Below are 14783 nucleotides of genomic sequence, written 5' to 3'. Positions count from 1 at the left end.
CACGTCCGGTGGGGGTCACATCCGGTGGGACACAGCGCGGCAGCTTACCGAGCCCTGGACGACCCCGACCCCCTCCAACAACCCCATCAGCTCTCCAGCCCTAAGTGGGCTGCACCACCCCTCCTACACCCACACAGCCCCCACCTGCCCCCAGAACAGAAAGGCTTCTGAGAAGAGGCAACCAGGTTGGAGCCCTGGTCCCCCAGGTGAGGGGTCCTATGAATCACGGATGGGAACTTGGGGGAGCCACACCCATGAGAATTGCCATTTATTCCCGAAGTCGCCAAAATTATCACCAAGGATTCACCAAGGGGTGTGCATGGGGACGAGGAGGCTCAAACACTGATTGAGGGGCCAGTTGGGAGGGAGGGGGATGGATGGGGGGACCCCCAGCTATCCCTCCCCTTTCTAATGCCACAGGAAAGGGGTCCTCCTCTGGCCAGCACCCCTCCCCATCCCCCATGTCCAGTTTCTCTCCAGGGAGGTGGGGTGGGGGGACATGGAAGAGGGTGTAGTGTGAGTGGGCCCCAGGAGGGAGAGGGTGCTGGGGTGGGGGCGGGGGGTCCCCCGCTTCACATGCACTCACAACACTGGTCTCCCAGGGAGCAGAAATGGGGGAAGCCAGGCCAGGCCAAATCCCCCTCCCTCCTGGATTATAGGAGGAAGGGGTTAGTGTTGGGAGCCGGGGGGCCTGGGGGCATCATGGGGGGCAGGCCAGGGCCCCCACCAAGGGGAGAGATGTATGTTGGTGGTGCTCCAGGGACTGGGGGCACAGGGCTAAGCCGGAGCTGGTTCAGCGTGAGCGTCGCAGGGGGTGCGGGCTGGAAGGGGTTGGTGATGGAGGGGCCGGTGGTCGGGGCTCCTACAGGACAGAAAGGAGAACAGACACGCAGAGCAGAGTCAGGGGTCTGCCTGGGGAGGAGGTCAGCAGGCAGGACCGGCCTGGGAGGCCCACACTCACCACTTGGCAGGAAGGGGTTGGAGGCCTTGGCTCCTGGCGGCGTGGGGCCCGGCCGGCTCACCAGCGAGTCCAGGTCGACGAGAGCTGCATTAGGCCCCAGGAATGACTCCGGTGTCTTCCGTGTGGGTGGTGGTGGTGTTGGGGCAACTGCGGGTGGGGGGCTCCCCACGGCCTCAGCCAGAGAGCCCCCGACCCCACTCATGTCAAACGCCCCAGGACTGTGGGCGGGCACCTCTCCGGCGAGCAGCTCCAGCTCCCCTAGAAGAAGCCAGAGAGGGGGTCAGGGCAAGATGGACAGTGGGGGCCTCAAACAGGGAGGCCGTGGTACTGAGAGGCAGAGCCCAGGGAGGGACACGGGCCCAAGAACAGCAGCGCACGGCCTCCAGGGCAGAGTGCTGGGGAGAGCCACCAAGGGACAAGAGTACTTGAGGGGTGCTCCCACAGCCCCACAAAAACCCCACCGGTCCCATAGTCCCAAGCAGAAACTTCATGGTGGACAGACAATGGCAGGCACCCAGGAGCCCAGCAGCCTGGATGACGTCTGTCAGCTTGACCTGATTTCCTTAAAAAAAGAGATCCAGGAATCCTATCTGACGTCGGGAGATGCACAAATCGCTGCAGAGAGAGAAGAGGCCCAGAGGAACGCCCACTACAGACTGCACAGTAACCAAGGCGGGCCTGGGGGGACGGGAGGGGACCGCTGGTGCCCCACCAGTCCCACGTCCTCCTGCGGGCCCACGTCACTCAAAGATGAACAAGGAAAGGGAACGAGGGCACCGCCACTGCTGTGGGAAGAGAGGCTCCCGTGCCCTCCGGACAGCTCGCAGGGACGGGTCTCCTACCGAGGACAGAGCCAGCCTGGACTCTGGCCAGGAGGAGGGAACGCAGGAGCCAGGACACCCAAAGGCGAGGTGCCCCATGGATGGGACGCCTGGTGGGAAAGATGCGCTGGGCCCCGAGGCAGCCGTGGGCAGGCCAAGAAGGGGACACTCGCCAGAGGCCCCTTGCAGTCACCGCACTGCTGGTTACGCAGGTACGGCCGGCCGGGCCCTCAGAAACACACAGAGAAACGTTCCAGGGGACAGAGAACTCAGAGATCACTATACGGGGCACCCCAGAAAGAGAACTGTTTGTACTATTCTTGCAACTTTTCTCTAAGTATAAAATTACTCGAAACAAAGTTAAAGCTTTCTTTTCTAAGATAAACCAACAAGCTTTAATAAAACCATGGCCCATGGGGAGCTGCAATCCACCCTGCTTAACCCCTCACTCAGAAGCCCACCTGCCAAGGAGCCTGCGGGCAGGGGGCTGGGGCACAGGCAGGGCGGGGGGGGGGCATGGCGGGGGCGGGGCGGCTCACCCGTGCTGCTCCCGGAGGTTGGCAGGGCTGTGCGCAGTCGGTCAAAATCGGAAAACTCATCAGGCTCCGTGTCAAACCCCACTGCTGTAGGGGCCCAGGATGTCGGCTCAGCTGGTCGAGGGGACCAGCCCCCCACTCCCCCTGCCCCAGCACCCGAGAGCAGACACCTCACGCTCACCGGCACACACACTCTCTCTCAGGCCCCCGCAGCCTGACCCCAGAGCCCCCCCAGTACCTGCAGTGCCGTTGGTGCTGGGCTTGGCAGGTGACCCTCCCCAGGGGTCTGAGAAGGCCGGGGCTGGAGCCCAGGGATCAGAGGCAGGGGGTCCGCCAACTGGGGCCCCACCTGGGTGAGGAAGGAGGCATGTGAGAGGCTGGTGGTTGGAGGATTTGTCATCTACGAATGTAGGCCCACTCCCTCCCAGAAGCCCCCCCCACCCCGGACGTCCTGGGATGCAGCTGGACATCCCAGAGGCTTCAGGTGGGCGCAGCCCCAGCCAGCCCTTCCCGCCTGGTGCCCACGATCTACCCACGGTACACCGCTGCTGGGCCTTTGCCCACCTGTCCCTTCCTGGCAAAGCCCTCCTCAGCCTTGAGGCCTCTGGAAAGCCCCCAAGAAGCTCGCCAGCTGGGTAAGGGGCCTTGGGTGTGTGCCTCACCTAGGTGTGCCCAACCCCCACCCCGAAGCCCCCAGAGCTCCCTGAAGTCCCCACGGGGTATGTGGCCCCTTCCCAGCCTGCCTGTACCCAGCCTCACCAGACACCCCACCCTGACTCCACCCTGGCAGCCTCTCCACAGCCCGACACCCCCTGGTGCCCTTCCCACTGTCCTTCAAGGCTCCCTCACCCACCCTCCTCTGGGCTGTCTTATCTGACCCCCCAGCTGCCTGTCACCCACTTGACTATATGTAGCCCTGTCCCCAGGGTGTGCCCCGCACTGCACACTGGATGTGGAGGCTGGAGCAAGCAGGCAGCCAGCACTCACCATCAGAGCTCCCCCATGGGTCAGGCGTGGGCCCCTCTCCAGCTGCAGGGGCCTGGGTCCCACCCCAAGGGTCAACCGGGGGCCCCGCAGGGGCAGCTGGCCTCCAAGGGTCCCCAGAGGCTGGTGTAGGGGCTGGACCACCCCAGGGATCAGCAGCTGGAGGGACAGGGGCACCCCCCCAAGGGTCCGAGGTGGGGGCGCTCATGGGCGCTGGGCCCCCCCAGGGGTCCGAGGCTGGCGGTGGAGCCGGGGCCGTGAAGACATCAGCAAGATCCATGAGGGATGACTGCAGGAAGCAAAGGAGAGAAAGCATATGAGGTCCGAGCAGGCCAGGCCAGCGGACTGGGAAGAGAACCTGGACGAGAGATGGCCGCAGAACAAGAGAGAGGAGAGAGCCGAGGCGTTGGGGTGAAGACCCACCGCCACAGAGGGACAGCCAGGGGCCGTGAGACAGGAAGAGGCAGCCTCCCCACCTCCCATTCCCACCCCGCCCCCGCTCTATCCGCTCCCCCACCACCCCAGCCCAACCCAGCCCAGCACCAAATCCAAGAGTCCCACCTGGTCCTGCCCCCATCCCTCCATTCACTCCCCAGTTCCCACCCGGAACGAGAACAGAGGCCAAAGCCCAAAGCCGCCCCTCCCAGCCCTGCCTGTGCACTTCCCACGCACTCTGGGAGGTCTGCCCGGGGGCACCCACCCTGAGTCTCAGGTCATCACAGGCCCCCCTGAACGGTCCTGGCTGAGGCCCAGCACCCGTCCCACATCACTGCACGCTCCGTGCCTCACGTGACGAGCATACACGCGTGTGCATACAACCTCCCCTTGTCCTGGGGGTGAATCGAGCCAACCAGAGCCCCTGGTGTCTCTGGATGCAAAGGTGCACATCTCCCGTCCCCACAGGACAAAAGCAGCAGGTGCTGGGACCGACACTCTGAGCTGTCAGGCATCGGGAGACCCTTTGGCCGAAGCCGGCGTGAGCAGGGTTTTCCACCAAGAGCTGCCCCATGCCCATCCGGAGGGTGTCTACACCCTCTGATCGGAGCTAGCCCCATGACCCACCCCCCTGTGGAGGCCGACCGCACTATGAAGACGCTCAGGACACTCACAGCGCCCGGTGTGAGGCCACACAAGAGGCCAGCTTGGATGCCCCAGCCACGTGAGTGACCGTGGCCCTGACATGAGGAGGAAACCCGTCCACCCTCAGAGCCAAGAAAAGGGTTGAAGCGGCAGAAACTGAAACACCACCAAACGTCATCTGTCTCCACCGGGGGGACTGGAGGCCCAGAAGGTTGGGGACCAGACTGGTCTCGCTCACCCACCGACCCTCGGAGTCCGGGGTGTGGGCGGACACTGAGGAGGTGCCCCAGACAACGTGAGCGTGCAGGAGCTCTACGCCATCCCCTTCTCGCACGATCAGGCTGCTCAGTGACAAGAACTGACCAGCAGCAGCGGAGTCTCCCACGGCAGGGACAGACGGAGCTCACACCTAGAGCGCTCTGTGCTCCGGGCACTGACCAAGTGCCTTCCGGTCTCCAGGTCTCCATGCACCTCCGTGAGAAGACAGTTACCTGCAGCAGCCGCCGCCTGGTGCCCTGCCCGAGGCCCCGGAGCGCATGGAGAGCGGGGCGGCCTGCCCGTGCTCACCTCCTCCTGGCCGCCGGTCTCCCTCCTGCTCTCCTCTATGGCCATCTGCAGCCTCAGGTCATCCCCACGGCGGATCCGCTCTTCCTGTTCGGGTCACGGAAGCAGGTGGCAAGGGAGGGTCAGAATGTGAGCGGCAGGGCTGCCCCCCGCCCAACTGCACGGCCCCCAACGACCCTCTCCCACCCAGACAAAAGTGACAAAATTAAAATGGGATGTGGACAATGTGTGGGGAGGGGGGACGGGGAACAACGTGCGGTCTAGGGGATGGGGACACAGGGGTGGTGTGCGGGAGGTGGGCCTGGCCCGGCACGGCTCCGACAGGCTTGGGAAGCATGGGGCCCCGGGGAGGACGGGCCCTCCCGCCAGATGCCTGAGTCTGTGGCGTCTGCTGTGCTGGGTGGAGGCAACCAAGCCCTGGGCTGTGCCGGAGGGCGAGGGAAGGGCTCCCTCGCCACCCGGAGCAGCTACGAGGCATCTGCTTCACGTGCTGAGACCGCACCCGTCTGAGAATCCGTCTGACACAGGTCTCCCAGCTGGAAATGCTTCGGCAGAAGGTGTGTAAGCTAGGGAGGGGGCTGGTGGGGGGGCAAGGAGGGGCAAGGAAGCGGGGACCTGAGGAGGGTCTGAGGGGAACCCTACGGAGGGTAGGGAGGCTGCTCTGACCTTGTCGTGCTCCTCTCGGCTCAAACTAAGGGCCAGCTGGAGCTGGACGTCGTCCTCGGGGCCGCAGGACGGGGGCTGGGGGAGAGAGAGCGTGAAGGGGCCGGGGCGGGACACGAGATGGGGGGAGAGAAGGAAGGAGGGAGAAGAGGAAAGACACACACACACAGAGCAACGGAGGGGAGCCAGGGACGGAGAGAGCCACGGACAGCTCACAGACAGAAGAGAGAGACGAGCATCCGCGCAAAAAAAACAAGAATTCTCAGGACGAGGTCAGAGGGCGAGCAGAGGGAGCAGCGGACAGACCAGAGAGGCAGGGCGGGGGGAAGAGCGAGCAGCAGCCCTCAGGAGCTGCGGGGCGAAGGATGGAGATGGGATGGCAGAACCAAAGGCAAACCCCTGCTGCGCCCCCCCAGCCCGCCCGGCACCTGGTCGGCCTCCTCCTTGCTCATGGCCAGGGCCAGCTGCAGCTGCAACTCCTCCTCCCCGCTGCTCTGTGGCCACGCCTGCTCCGCCTCGGGCGGGGGCCCAGAGCCCACCGCTGCTGAGGAGGCTGCCGTGGGGAGAATCAGCTGAGACCCCGGTGCAGAAGGGGAAGGGGGCCCCGCAGCCCGGACGGCGGGCCTCCACTGGGGGTAGGGGTGGCCTGTGAGCCGGGTCTGTCCCGCCCCCAGAAGCCCTGCTGGCCCGAGAGCAAGAGCCCGCCAGGAGAGAGGGAGGAAGTCTGGGAGCCTCGGAGCGCACGACCCAGATTCCCACACTGCACGCCTGGGGCCTGGCCCAGAGCCCGGGGCGGGTGGGGGACACACAGGTCCTTCATCCCGGCTCCCACAAAGCTCCCAGCACGTCCAGCGGCCTGCATTTCCAGGGCTGGTGGAGAACTGTAGGACCAGCTGGGCGTTCGGGGAACAGCTGCGCCCGCATCCTCAGCCCCCAACCTCTTCCTGGCTGTGGCTGACGCAAGGGGTGAGGGGCAGCAGTGAAGGAAGGGAGGCAGAGAATGGGAAGGGGGATGACCATCTGGAAGGAGGGACGGACAGGGCGCGGGGGCCTAACGCAGGCAGAGGACCAGCTGAGCTGGGGGGAGCAGCCCGCCTGCTCCTCCCCGCTGGCCTGCTCTCGTACCGGCATGCGCGGCCCCCCCAGAGAGCCGTCCCGAACCTCCAACCCTCGGCAGCCCCCGCCAAGTCCCGTGCTCTTGGTCTCAGGCACTGAGTGCCCTCAGGCGGGCCCGTGGGCGAACCCAGCTGGCAGCTCCAGGGCCCAGGCTGCGGGCAGGGGCACCCCCGGGCCCTGAGGTGGCTCTTGGTCAACATTTCTGCATGAACAGAATAGTTCTCGGCTCTCGGGTCCTACAGTGAGGGGGACGGGACAGGGGAGGACCGTCATGGGAGGGGAGGGCCTGAATCTGGAACCCCGGCCCACCTGGCCGGGCAGGAGAGGGAGCGAGAGGGCTCGGCGGCTGGGCATGGGGCGCCCAGCAAGGAGGCCACCAGGGGCTTGGAGAAGAAGGGGCGGGTAGGCCGGGAGGGACCTCCTGGGGGCGGCGGCCTCACCAGTGGCGGTCTGCGCCAGCTTCTCCTTGGTCTTGAGCGCGTGGGCGCGCTCCTCCCGCAGCCGGTCCTCGTCACGCAGCAGGGCCACCAGCTGTTTGGCCTTCTCGCGCACGTTCACGCCCTGGTCCTTGCCGTCACGGTCCACGTACTGGAAGTCCTTCAGCGTCTGCACGGCGTACATGTTCTCCTTGCACTGCTGTGACACGCGCTCCGAGCCGGTCTTGATGAGGTACTCCATCAGCGTCATGGCCTTCGGGGCGGGGGCACGCCGGTCACTCACACGGCCGCCGGGATCCCCGTCCCAGCACCAACCCACACGGCGGACCCCACACAGCCGCGAGAAAGAACAGAGCACAGCCACGCGCGGCCACCTGCCGGGACGACCCCGAAGACGCGGCGCTGCGTGAAAGCAGCCAGACTCCAAAGAGCGCGCGGCGCAGGCTGTGCTCACACGGAGCGTCCTCGCCAGGCCCATCCACAGAGGAAGGGGTTCACGGCCGCCAGGAGCTGGGGGATCCTTAACGGATATGGGGTTTGTGTTCAGGGTGACAAAAACGCTCTGGACGTAGGCGGCAGTGAAAGCCGCGCCGCCCGGGAACACGCTCGATGCCCCGGCACTGCACGCTTCCCGAGGGCGACCTGTGCGGCACGGCGTCTACACGTGTCTGGTAGGAAGACGGGAACGGCAGGCGCGTCCCTGCAGCCTCACCTGGACTTCCCACAGGGGTGCAGACCCCGCTCGACTTCTCTAAGAGGAAAACCCAAAGCAGCACAGCCACAAAGACACGCTTGTTTATCGCCCAGAGCAGCCCAGGACAGGGGCCCGCACACCGCTTTCTCTACCGTCCGAGAGTCTGGAAAGCATCACCCTTCCTGCTGAAGACTTCACAACTCAGGATGACGAGGAGGCGACTCCCCCCCGCCCCGAATCGGCAGGAGGGAGGGAGGCGCCAAGCTGCAGGGTGTGCTCAGGCCCCGCTCTCTGCAGGGCAGCGGGACACCCCGCGACAGCTGCGGCATTCCAGGGCGGAGGACAAATTCTCTTCCCGACAAGGCAAAGTTAAACGGGAGCAAAAAGTGCCAGTCCTCAGACAACAGTGCACCTCAGAGTGTGCAGGGGGCCCGGGGCACACGGAGCCCGACAGCCGCCCAGAGCACAGCCGAGCAACAGAGGGAGGCCCCGCCATTGGGGCTGAGCTGGCTCAGCAGCTGTGAGATGTGCCGGGGACCCCGCTGTGGGTCACGAGTAACTCCCCACCGTCCACGGGAGCCGGACCTGGACCTGGCCAGCTGCCCGAAGGTGTGTGAACAGTAATCAGAGGTGAGTCTTTAACCAGCCCTCGAGGCATTTCGGCATCACGGCAGAAAGAAAGCAGCAGACCGCGCCGGGCATGGGGGGCAGGCAGGCTCGGCGCACCCTGGGCCGGCTCTGCTGGGACCACCACAGCCGCACACACGACACAGGCCTCCCGCAGGTCAGTCACCCTACGTGACACAAACAGGTGGTCTTGCCTCCGTCCGGGATGGGACTCGCACCCAACAAATTGGAAGAACCCGTTTCCAGGGCTCTGGAGAGCTTGGCAGTGAGCGCGGTTAGAGAGACAGGGAACCCGGAAATAACCCGAACACCCGTCAAGGGTCAAACGCACACGGAGGATGCACAGCGTGCTCATGGGATGGAAGCAGCACACGCAGCAAGGGAACTAAAGAAACCTCCCAGATGCAGCGGACACAGAGCACCATGTGCATGAGCCCATGGAAAGTTCTAGAACCAGCCTGGCAGACAGGAGACAGGGCAGGATGCTTCTGGGGGAGGGGTGTGTGAGCAGGCCGGGGGGACGGGGACACCCTCCATCTCCATCTGGGTGCTGGCCTCACAGGTGTGTGCACGTGTGAGAGCTGCCAGGTCGCACGCTCACGACGGGTACCGCAATGGCAAATGGGAACGTTTTCTCAAAAGCAAGCAACAGGACGACTCAACAGTCCCTGTTAATTTTCAAAACCGCCTGCTCACGGATGGCGGACGGATCAGCATACGAGCGTCTAAAACAGGGACCAGCAAACTTCCTCTGAAGGGCCCAGGTGATCAGTAACCCAGCTTTTCGGGCCACACGGCCCCTGTGCTGACCACTCAGCTCTGTGCCTCAGAGGGGAGGCAGCTGCACACGCACAGGCCTGGCCGCACCCACAGGCTTTACAAACACGGGCGGCAGGCCAGATTCGACCCGTGGGCCGTTGTGTGTTGACCTCTGGTTTAAAAAATAAAACTTGAGGGGCGCCAGGGTGGCTCAGTCATTAAGCGTCTGCCTTCGGCTCAGGTCATGATCCCAGGGTCCTGGGATCGAGTCCCACATCGGGCTCCCTGCTCAGCGGCAAGCCTGCTTCTCCCTCCCCCACTCCCCCTGCTTGTGTTCCCTCTCTCGCTGTGTCTCTCTGTCAAATAAATAAAATCTTTAAAAAAAGAAATAAAACTTGAGACCCTGTTTCCTCAGAGCAGAGACGTGACAGCCGAGTCAGAACAGGCTCCGGGACTCCTTTCCCCCTGCCCTCTGGGCAGCCCCGAGCCTCCTCATGCCTCCACGTCCCCACCTAAAAAGTAGGAACAGGAAAGTACGTCTCAGGGATTCTGTGCCCACAGCTGCGTGTCTCCAGCTGCAGTCAGGGCTCCTCAGGACTCACCTCCCCCCGCATACGGTCCATGAGCCCCACCAAGCTTCTCCCTTCGCCTCCACACGAAGGCTCACCCATACCCCTCACCCTTTCCCTGATTCTCAGCTAGACAAACGCCACCCAGTCCTTCACAACAAACAGCAACATAACTGACCCAGCACAGAGTCCACGGGAATGAGAACCCAACCCGGGTTTGTCGGGATGGGCGTGAAAACGAGCCAGAGCATTTCCAGGCCCAAGGGAAATGAGGGAGCTACCGTGCCGGTGAGGGACGGAGAGCCCGGCCGGGACAGGCCCCAGCTGGAGTCCATGGGGCCAGGAGCTTCATCCGCCTCGTCCACGGCCACACATAGAGCAGGCCCTCCACCAACGTTCACTGAAGAAACGGCAGCAAGAGGACTCGCCAACACGGCTGAACCTCGCTCCAGCTCACACAGAAGGAGGTCCACAGGCTGGTCTGAGCCTCACTGCCAGGAATGGGACCTGGCCATCTGCCCCAGCCTGTGCCCACTGCCACTTCTTGACCCCAGGGGAGGATACCAGGACCCAGGCCAGAAAATGGAAAAACTGCTCGCTGAGTGTTGCCCAAAGACACGTTCCCCTTGACCACAGCCTGTAGTCTTGTCTGGTCACTAGATGAGGACACGTGCACACATCACTAGGGACCAGTAAAAGGATTCCTGTGGAGAGCATTCTGTCCACGTTTCTCCAAATGACACGTGCATGTGCCCCTTGACCCAGAAATTCCAGTTCCAGAGAATGACAAATATACAAGGCTACCCGTGGCAGTCTTGTTAACAAAAGCAAAACACCACAGACCACTTAAAAATTCAACACCAGGTAACCAGCAATTGTTAAAAAAGGAAAGGAAGGAAGAGCAGAGAAAAGGATGTAAAGAACAAAGGAAAGAAGGAAAAAAGGTGACAAATCCATATTTTGACAAAAAACGATCTCTAAGATCGTTTTTCCTTTTTAAAACTGGGGGTAGTTTACACATGATAAAATGCACCAGTTTTCACATGCAGCTCTGAGTTCTGATAATCGCCTATGACAACAAACCAGACAGCCCCACGGCTCCCAGAACTCCCTGGTGCCTGTGGACGTCCACACACACCTGAAGGAGAACACAAACGCTGGGGACACCAGCTGCCTCTGAGAGGAAACTGGGCTCCAGGCACACAGAGGGACGAACACTGGGCACCCGCTTCGGCCTTCTATGTGGACGAATGCACTATGTTTTCAAAAAGAATTTGAAGTCCTAAGGCTCAACATTCTCAAACCCTCACGTCTGTTACCTTCATTAAATGAGAAGAGGGACGAAGGCAGAGAGACCGCACATAAAGACCTAGAACCCCAGCTCCTCCGCAACACGGGGAAGGTGGGCCCGGTGGCAGCCCCACCTGAGCCCTGCGCCCACCCACGCAGTCGTGTGCACGTGAGGGCCCGCTACAGGCCCGGGCACTGACCTTGTAGACGTGCCTCCAGTTCTTGCCATGGTCATTGAGCCGCTTCCAGATCATGCTCATGATCTCGGAGAAGGCGACGACATTGTAGGTTAGGTCAGCGATCTCAGACATTAGGGAACTGGACGGGCCCCAGGGGTCGTTGCTCGTGGCTTCTCGGACCTTGATCTCGGCCTCTGAGTAGTTGTGGACTATGTTCTTCATCTGGCGCCGCAGCGACGAGGTCGACATGGTGGCGGGTGGTGGCGAGGGTGCTGGGCCCCCCGGGGTGTGGCGAGATGGAGTGACTCGAGGAAGACGACAGCGGCAGGAGCTGGTGGGTCACCGCATCTGAGAAGGAAAGGCCCTTTGGAAATACAAGCGGGACCTGGGGCTGCCCAGCCTGAACCCACACCCTCGTGGGGTTCCCCACTGCCCCTGGGGCCTAGAAGGCTCTGGTCCTCATTAGCCCCCATCTTAGTCACCCAGTCCATCTTTCAGTTCCTCAAATATGCCCAGCTCCTTCCTGCTTGGGGGCCCTGCTCAGTGAGGCAGGCAGGCAGAGTGTGCAGTGAGGCATCACAGGCCAGCAGCACCTCAGTGCAGCACGTCCTACCCTGTTGCCCTGGGTGGGCCAGGAAATCCTGCACCTCAGTTTTCCCCCTAAAAAGTGGGGTTTCGTTCTGTAACCCAGGGAGCTGAGAGAACCCGGTGCGTGGGAAATGCACTATGAACATGGGCGGTCATGAGATGGTCACCCTGCTCTTCCTCTCCCTCACCACCCAGATCACGCCCACTCACCCTGAGAACTGTTTAAGCTTCCCAGATTTTACACACCCAAACACCGTGGTCACTGTTCCCCAGGGGCCCCACGGGTAGACTGAGGCATCCTCGTGATTATATACTCGTCTGTCTTGACTCTGTGGCTAAGGCCGACCCACGAGCCCCATGGGGACAGAAACCATGTCTGTATGGACATGAATTTTCCCATCAGAGCAGCTGCCCCAGAAGAGCCATTCAATAAACCGCTGGAAGGAAGAGAAGGAGGGAAGGCAGGAAAGACCTCTGGAGCAGGAGTGGACCAGGCAGAATCTGAGGCAGAAACAAGGACACACAAGGAGACCATAAAGGGAACAGAGAGGCAGGCAGGAGGCGGGCAATGCCAGGGGGACAAGGCGTCCCAAGGGTGGGGGAGCTGGAGGCTCAGGGAAGGAGAGATAAGGGCGAGCACAGCCGCTGCCGGGGTCCCAGCCGCATGCCAGGTGCTCGCTGACCAAGAGATGCCCATTATCTCATCCAACACCATCAGCAGCGCTCTGATGGGAAGGCAGGGGCTCGTGGAAGCTGGACAATTCAGCCAAGGTCACGCACCGAGCACAGCAGCACAGACTCCACCTGTGGCCGCCTGGACGCCAAAACTCCACTTTTAAACTAACTTGTGCTGAGAAAAGGCGATGGGAAGAAACAAAAGGACGGGAACCAGGCAGACGGTGATGCTCACAGCGACACGGCCCTTACCCTGTGCCGGGCATTCTTCCCCAAGCTTTACACACAGTGACTCAATTAATCCTCCCAACTCCATGATTCATAGCACCTCACAGCGGAGGAAACTGAGGCACAGGAAGAGCCACTCCCCGGGCCTGGCTCCAGAGCCAACTCTGACCACCACAGTCCACATCCACGCCAACGAGCCCTCCCACAACCTACCTAAGTCCTGGGACAGGCAGCTGGCCCCAGCTCTGAACTCAGGCTGGAGAGCCAGGCTCTTGAAGGCACACGTGAACAGCCAGAAAGACACGGTCAGGGGGCCGAGCAGGCCAGCCAGACACACTGAGATGAAGAGCTGATGGGACCGACACAGAGGACACAGAGGGACGGGAACGAGACACATGACGGGAGAGAGAGAAGCTACCCAGAGACACGGTGAGCAGAAGTCACAGGAGACAGAGACAGAAACTCGGTAGACAGTGAGGCAGACGACCAAGAGCAAAGACTGAGACCCTGAACGAATAGACAACAACCTGACGCTACAAATTTGCAGAAAAAAACTAAGAATACAGAACACATGAAACCTGGGCCCAAATCCTGGCCAGGAGCTACCAACAGGGCAACCTCCTTGAGATTCAGTTTGCAAGACTCTGACCTGAAGGAAAGAATTCCTACCTGGCAGGCTTGGTGATTAAATAAGATGGGTACATAGAGTGCTTGGCACCCTGCCCCACAGATAGTAGCTCAATAAAGCTGCCCGCCCCTTATCATCAGAGGCAAAGAGCATTTTTCCAAAAGGGTGGTATCAGAAGATGCCCTGCTTTAACGCTGTGGAACTGTACGAAAGCGCGTTAGAAAAAAAAGTCAATAGGGCATCCAAGCTAAAATTTCCGGGATTGCTTAGAATGGCACCAAGTTTTTCAAAATAAACGAATTCCAGCAGAAGTACTAGGTTAAACAAAGAGCAACGATGGGGCAAAATTCTCCGAGGAGTGTTCAAAGGACTGACAGAACACACTTGGTGCGGAACGGGAAATCTGGGAGCAATAATGGAATCCGGAGCTCCCAGCAGTGGACTGCAGGGCCAGACGGCGCTGGGCGCTTCACCAGGACCACCTCCATACACACGCACAGCCCCGACCTGAGAAGTCACCCGAGGAACACTACCGGCCGGCAAGCAGTGGGCCCGACTGCAGAGCCGGACCCCAGACCCCCGCACCAGAGACCCAAAGCCCTGCGGGAGGGGGCACGTCCCAGGCCAACCAAGCCACGCACGCGCGCGGGGGGCCCCGGGCTCGCGGGGACGGCAATGAATGAGAAACGGGGGGGAGAGCGGTGCCCAGGGTCCCCGGGAACTGCAGACGCGGGAGCCCGACGGGAGACAGAGGAAGAGGGGCACCGCCGTCACCCCGACCACCGCGCGCCGACGCCGGACACAGGCAGGCGCACGGACCCCGGCAGACACCGACACCGGCAGCACCGAGGCCCGGGCGCAGGCCGGCAGGCGCCCAATGCCGGCCGGCCACACACACACACAAAGGCCGCGGGGCTGAGCCGAGGGGCCACACGCGACGGACGCCCGAGCGCCCCGGCCCGCCGCGCCCCCGGCCCGCGCTCACCTCGGCCCCTCACGCCGGGCTCCGGGGGGTCATGGCGGGCAGACCCCTGCCCCCGCTCGGCCTCGGTGTCGCGGGGCGCGCGCCTGGCCGCGGGCGGCAGACGCGGAGGCGCACTCGGGCGCACGCGCGGACGCACGGATGGGCCGCACGCCGACGGCCCCGCCGCCCCGGCGCCCGGGAGGGGCGCAGAGAGCCCGGCGGGGGAGGGGAGCCGCCGAGCGGACGGGAAGCAACCGAAGGAGGCGACGGACCGGAAGCGGAAGTGGCGGCGCGCCCCGCCTTCCGCGCCGCACCCGGCGACCCTCCCGCAGGGAGCCTGCGTAGTCGCCGCTTCCGCAGCCCCGCCCGCCCTGCAGCGTCATTTCCGGCGCGCGAGCAAAACGGCCGGGCGCCGCCGTG

General features: G+C 62.7%; 1 protein-coding gene across 4 annotated transcripts; it reads right to left on the bottom strand.

Annotated features, from left to right (window-relative positions):
- Nucleotides 1-251: 251 nt before the first annotated feature.
- Nucleotides 252-14658, bottom strand: EPN1 (epsin 1). 4 transcript variants are annotated; one of them, XM_036096814.2, is made up of 11 exons: nt 14385-14656; nt 11302-11628; nt 7166-7415; nt 6038-6162; nt 5613-5687; nt 4950-5033; nt 3306-3591; nt 2557-2667; nt 2322-2405; nt 962-1219; nt 252-862 (listed from the first exon to the last, which is right to left on the bottom strand). In XM_036096814.2, exons 2-11 carry the CDS (start codon nt 11527-11529, stop codon nt 654-656), a joined length of 1710 nt encoding a protein of 569 aa, XP_035952707.2. In that variant the 5' UTR covers nt 11530-11628; nt 14385-14656; the 3' UTR covers nt 252-653. The 4 variants fall into 4 exon arrangements, with proteins under 4 accessions (XP_035952707.2, XP_035952708.2, XP_077918797.1 ...); XM_036096815.2 differs by lacking the exon at nt 14385-14656 and adding an exon at nt 12115-12357; XM_078062671.1 differs by lacking the exon at nt 11302-11628 and having other exon boundaries at nt 14385-14658.
- Between the last annotated feature and the right edge of the window lie 125 nt (nt 14659-14783).

The sequence above is a fragment of the Halichoerus grypus genome, chromosome 15 (genome assembly GCF_964656455.1).
Source record: "Halichoerus grypus chromosome 15, mHalGry1.hap1.1, whole genome shotgun sequence".
NCBI classification, from domain to species: domain Eukaryota; kingdom Metazoa; phylum Chordata; class Mammalia; order Carnivora; family Phocidae; genus Halichoerus; species Halichoerus grypus.
Note: the sequence above shows the minus strand (reverse complement) of the source record. Positions and strands in the feature narration are given on the sequence as shown.

Excerpts from the sequence above, each read along its gene's own strand:
- EPN1 (XM_036096814.2), bottom strand. The coding sequence starts at position 11,529 with ATGTCGACCTCGTCGCTGCGGCGCCAGATGAAGAACATAGTCCACAAC. Across the intron at positions 3,592-4,949 it reads AGACCGGCGGCCAGGAGGAG|TCATCCCTCATGGATCTTGC; the intron begins GTGAGCACGGGC and ends TGCTTCCTGCAG. Across the intron at positions 2,668-3,305 it reads CCCATGGGGGAGCTCTGATG|GTGGGGCCCCAGTTGGCGGA; the intron begins GTGAGTGCTGGC and ends TTCCTCACCCAG.